This window comes from Apaloderma vittatum, unplaced genomic scaffold (genome assembly GCF_000703405.1).
Source record: "Apaloderma vittatum isolate BGI_N311 unplaced genomic scaffold, ASM70340v1 scaffold31162, whole genome shotgun sequence".
Classification (NCBI taxonomy): Eukaryota; Metazoa; Chordata; class Aves; order Trogoniformes; family Trogonidae; genus Apaloderma; species Apaloderma vittatum.
Genome location: NW_009702416.1, coordinates 12,883 through 15,546, shown reverse-complemented (window position 1 = coordinate 15,546; position 2,664 = coordinate 12,883). Strand labels below are relative to the sequence as shown.

Genomic DNA, 2,664 nt, shown 5'->3' with positions numbered 1-2,664 from the left:
CCCGTAATCTCCCAAGCGATAACTTCTGACTGGGAAACTCGCTTTGGTCTGTTCCAAAACATCCTCAAGGCCGAGCAGCCTGTTTATTCTCTGAGGAGCAGCCTGCTCGCGATCCCTCGCTGCGCACAGGCTTGCTGTCTTTCCTGCTAATCGCTCTGTCCGTCGCCTTGCCCGGCCTCAGAGCAGCCCTCTTTGGAGGGCCCCCGAGGCACTACAGGTTGTTTTGCCGTCCTTTCCATGCCGCAATACTCCGTTTGGTGGCCACCGTCCCGCAGCCACACTCGTGACCCCTTATGGTGGAAGGGGCACATCTGGGTTCACGTTTGGACCCGGCGCTGGGCAGGCATTTCCCAGCTGCTTTGCTCCTCCGAGTATTTCAGCAAACAGCCCCCAGCCCTGCCGTCCGATCGGGCACAGCTCTCCCTGGTGGCTGCAACCAACGCCCTGGATGTTTCGGAAGGCGCCGGGTGTAAAACGGGGGTGTTTTCCATCTGGAAAAATTTTGAAAGGGGAAGTTGAGCCTTCATTTTTCATTAGGTTCCAACGCGTTATGGCAGATCCTATTTTCTTGTTAATTAGGCGCTGTTCATTTTCTTCACTTCATTACTTACTACCGCACCTAGAATTTATATTCATTTGGTTTAATCGTGTTCGCCTGGTTACATTCTAAACAGTTACTCATTCAGAAAGGAAATTATTACCTCGCTCTGCCAGGACTTCCACTTTGCCTTAATTTCCCTGGAGCCTCATTTACTTTCCCCTGCATTTTTTTCTCTATTTCTCCTTTCTGGGTCCCCTTGGGCTCACCCAGAAGCGTGTGTGGCAGCGGTACAAGCATCGGCTCACCCTTCGTGCTGCAGTTGCCACCAAATAACTCACCCTACAGTCACTGCTTCACTTTGCTTCTTTGGTGGAGTCTGGGGACAGGAGAGGGGGAGAGGGAGGCTGGGCTTGGGGAAAGAGGGCTGCCCGCTCCTTTTGCCCCCTCTCCGTTGCGTCAGCCCTGTCCCACCGCTCCCAAAGCCGGCGCGGGCTCCCAGCCTCGTTGCTGGGGAAGTTTTCCCTGACTCCCGTCAGGTTGCGACAGAAGGGTAATTGTAGCTACAAACTCCTCTGTGAAGGAAATCGTTGTGCTTTTTAAACAGACCATAAAAATCCCCAGCGATGCCGACGTTCGAGCAGTTAAACAGCGGTTAAAGACGCCAGCGCTACGAGACCCGGGCGTGTTGTTTCCAGAGAACGTGTCGGCAGCTGCCGCGTTCCCACCTTTCCTGCGCCGCGCTGGCGGGCGCTGAGGTCGTTACGAAGGCAGCGGCGGCACATTCAGCAGTAACGAGCCGGTCACTGGCAAAACCCAAACACTTTCTCTGCAAAACTGCTGAGTACAGGCACGTTGAGTACGCTAATATTAATTATGATTGAAAATGTCTCGGCTCGGGTACCTCTAACGTGACTCTGGTACCTTGCAGGTCCGGCTGGCTGGAATCATGGGGGAATGCCCAGCAGTGCCGCAGGCCAGAGGACGCTGCTTTGGGGAGAGCATTGTTCCCATCTGCCCGTTCCCGGCACCCGGCAAGTACGTGATGCCGCAGCTGCAGCACCTTGTCAAACAAGTGTTTAGATGTTTACTGAAAAAATCAGTGGGGACTCTTGGTGCCCGGGGTGGTCTGGGTGCAAGACACGCTGTCCCGCCCGGGGCAGCAGCCTGTTCCTGCGTCCAGCTTTCCCGACAGAGCATGCGGGGTTTACCCGGACACCGGGAGCAAGTCTGGATTTGGGCAATCTCATTTCTGGGGTGAGACCCTGAGCTGGGGCTGCTGCTGCCACACAGCTGAGGCTTTGAGTGCTGGTGCTGCGTATGCGGCATAAATCCCAGCCCACAGACGCCCTTAGAGCTGCTGCCGCTTTATTTGTTTTCTGAGAAAGGGGTGAGAGGCCGTGGTTACATCGGCATGGCTGTTTGAAACCACACTGCTGTTTTCCCCCGCGGTGCCCGCAGGCTACTCGCTGACGGAGGCACGCCTGCGTGCCACCAGGGACAGCACAGCTGTGCAATCCACGCGGATGTCGCCGGGCGGGTACGGGTGAGCTTCGCTGAACTTCACCTCAAAGCCAGCGCCCTCCACAGCCTCCTCCACCGCGTTCCTCTCCAGGTAGAGGCATGAGAAAACCTGCTTGTTGAAGGCGTAGTAGGTTTCCTGGAGGACAGTGACCATCACCAGGTGGCCCCCCGGCTTCACAAGGGCACTGATGTTCCTCAGGGCGCTGCGAAAGGCGGCCACGTCCCTGCAGGCGGCCTCCAAGCAGAGAGTGGAAATGACACAGTCGGCGGGAGGCAGGGACAGGGGCTCCACGGGGTTGGCTTTAGTCACGTCGCACTTCAGAACCCGCTTCACCTTCTTTCTCACTTTCTCCTCTTTCTCAGCCCACTTCTCCCTAGCAAGCAAATAAACAAACAAATAGATGAAGGCTCATTATGGGGTTATTTAGCACTCGCACCCGCAATTTCGCGTGTGCTGTGGCCAGTGGGAGGGTGGTCGGAAGGCAGCCTCACCTGTCCCCTTCCAGCTCACAGACATATTTCACCACTGGGCTCCAGTCAAAGGCTCCCGCTTCCTTCTTCAGCCACCTCTCCAGCTCCCGGCGGGTCTGGTCCGTGGAGTC

The 2,664-nt window shown here is 56.5% G+C and overlaps 1 protein-coding gene across 1 annotated transcript in view; it reads right to left on the bottom strand.

Annotated features, from left to right (window-relative positions):
- Window positions 1-2,000: 2,000 nt before the first annotated feature.
- NNMT (nicotinamide N-methyltransferase) overlaps window positions 2,001-2,664 on the bottom strand; it is a 1,280-nt gene continuing 616 nt past the window's right edge. The window contains exons 2-3 of the mRNA XM_009864254.1: window positions 2,555-2,663; window positions 2,001-2,436 (exon numbers count right to left, since the gene is read on the bottom strand). Coding sequence (XP_009862556.1) covers window positions 2,001-2,436; window positions 2,555-2,663 — 545 coding nt within the window. The remainder of the gene's footprint in view (window positions 2,437-2,554; window position 2,664) is intronic.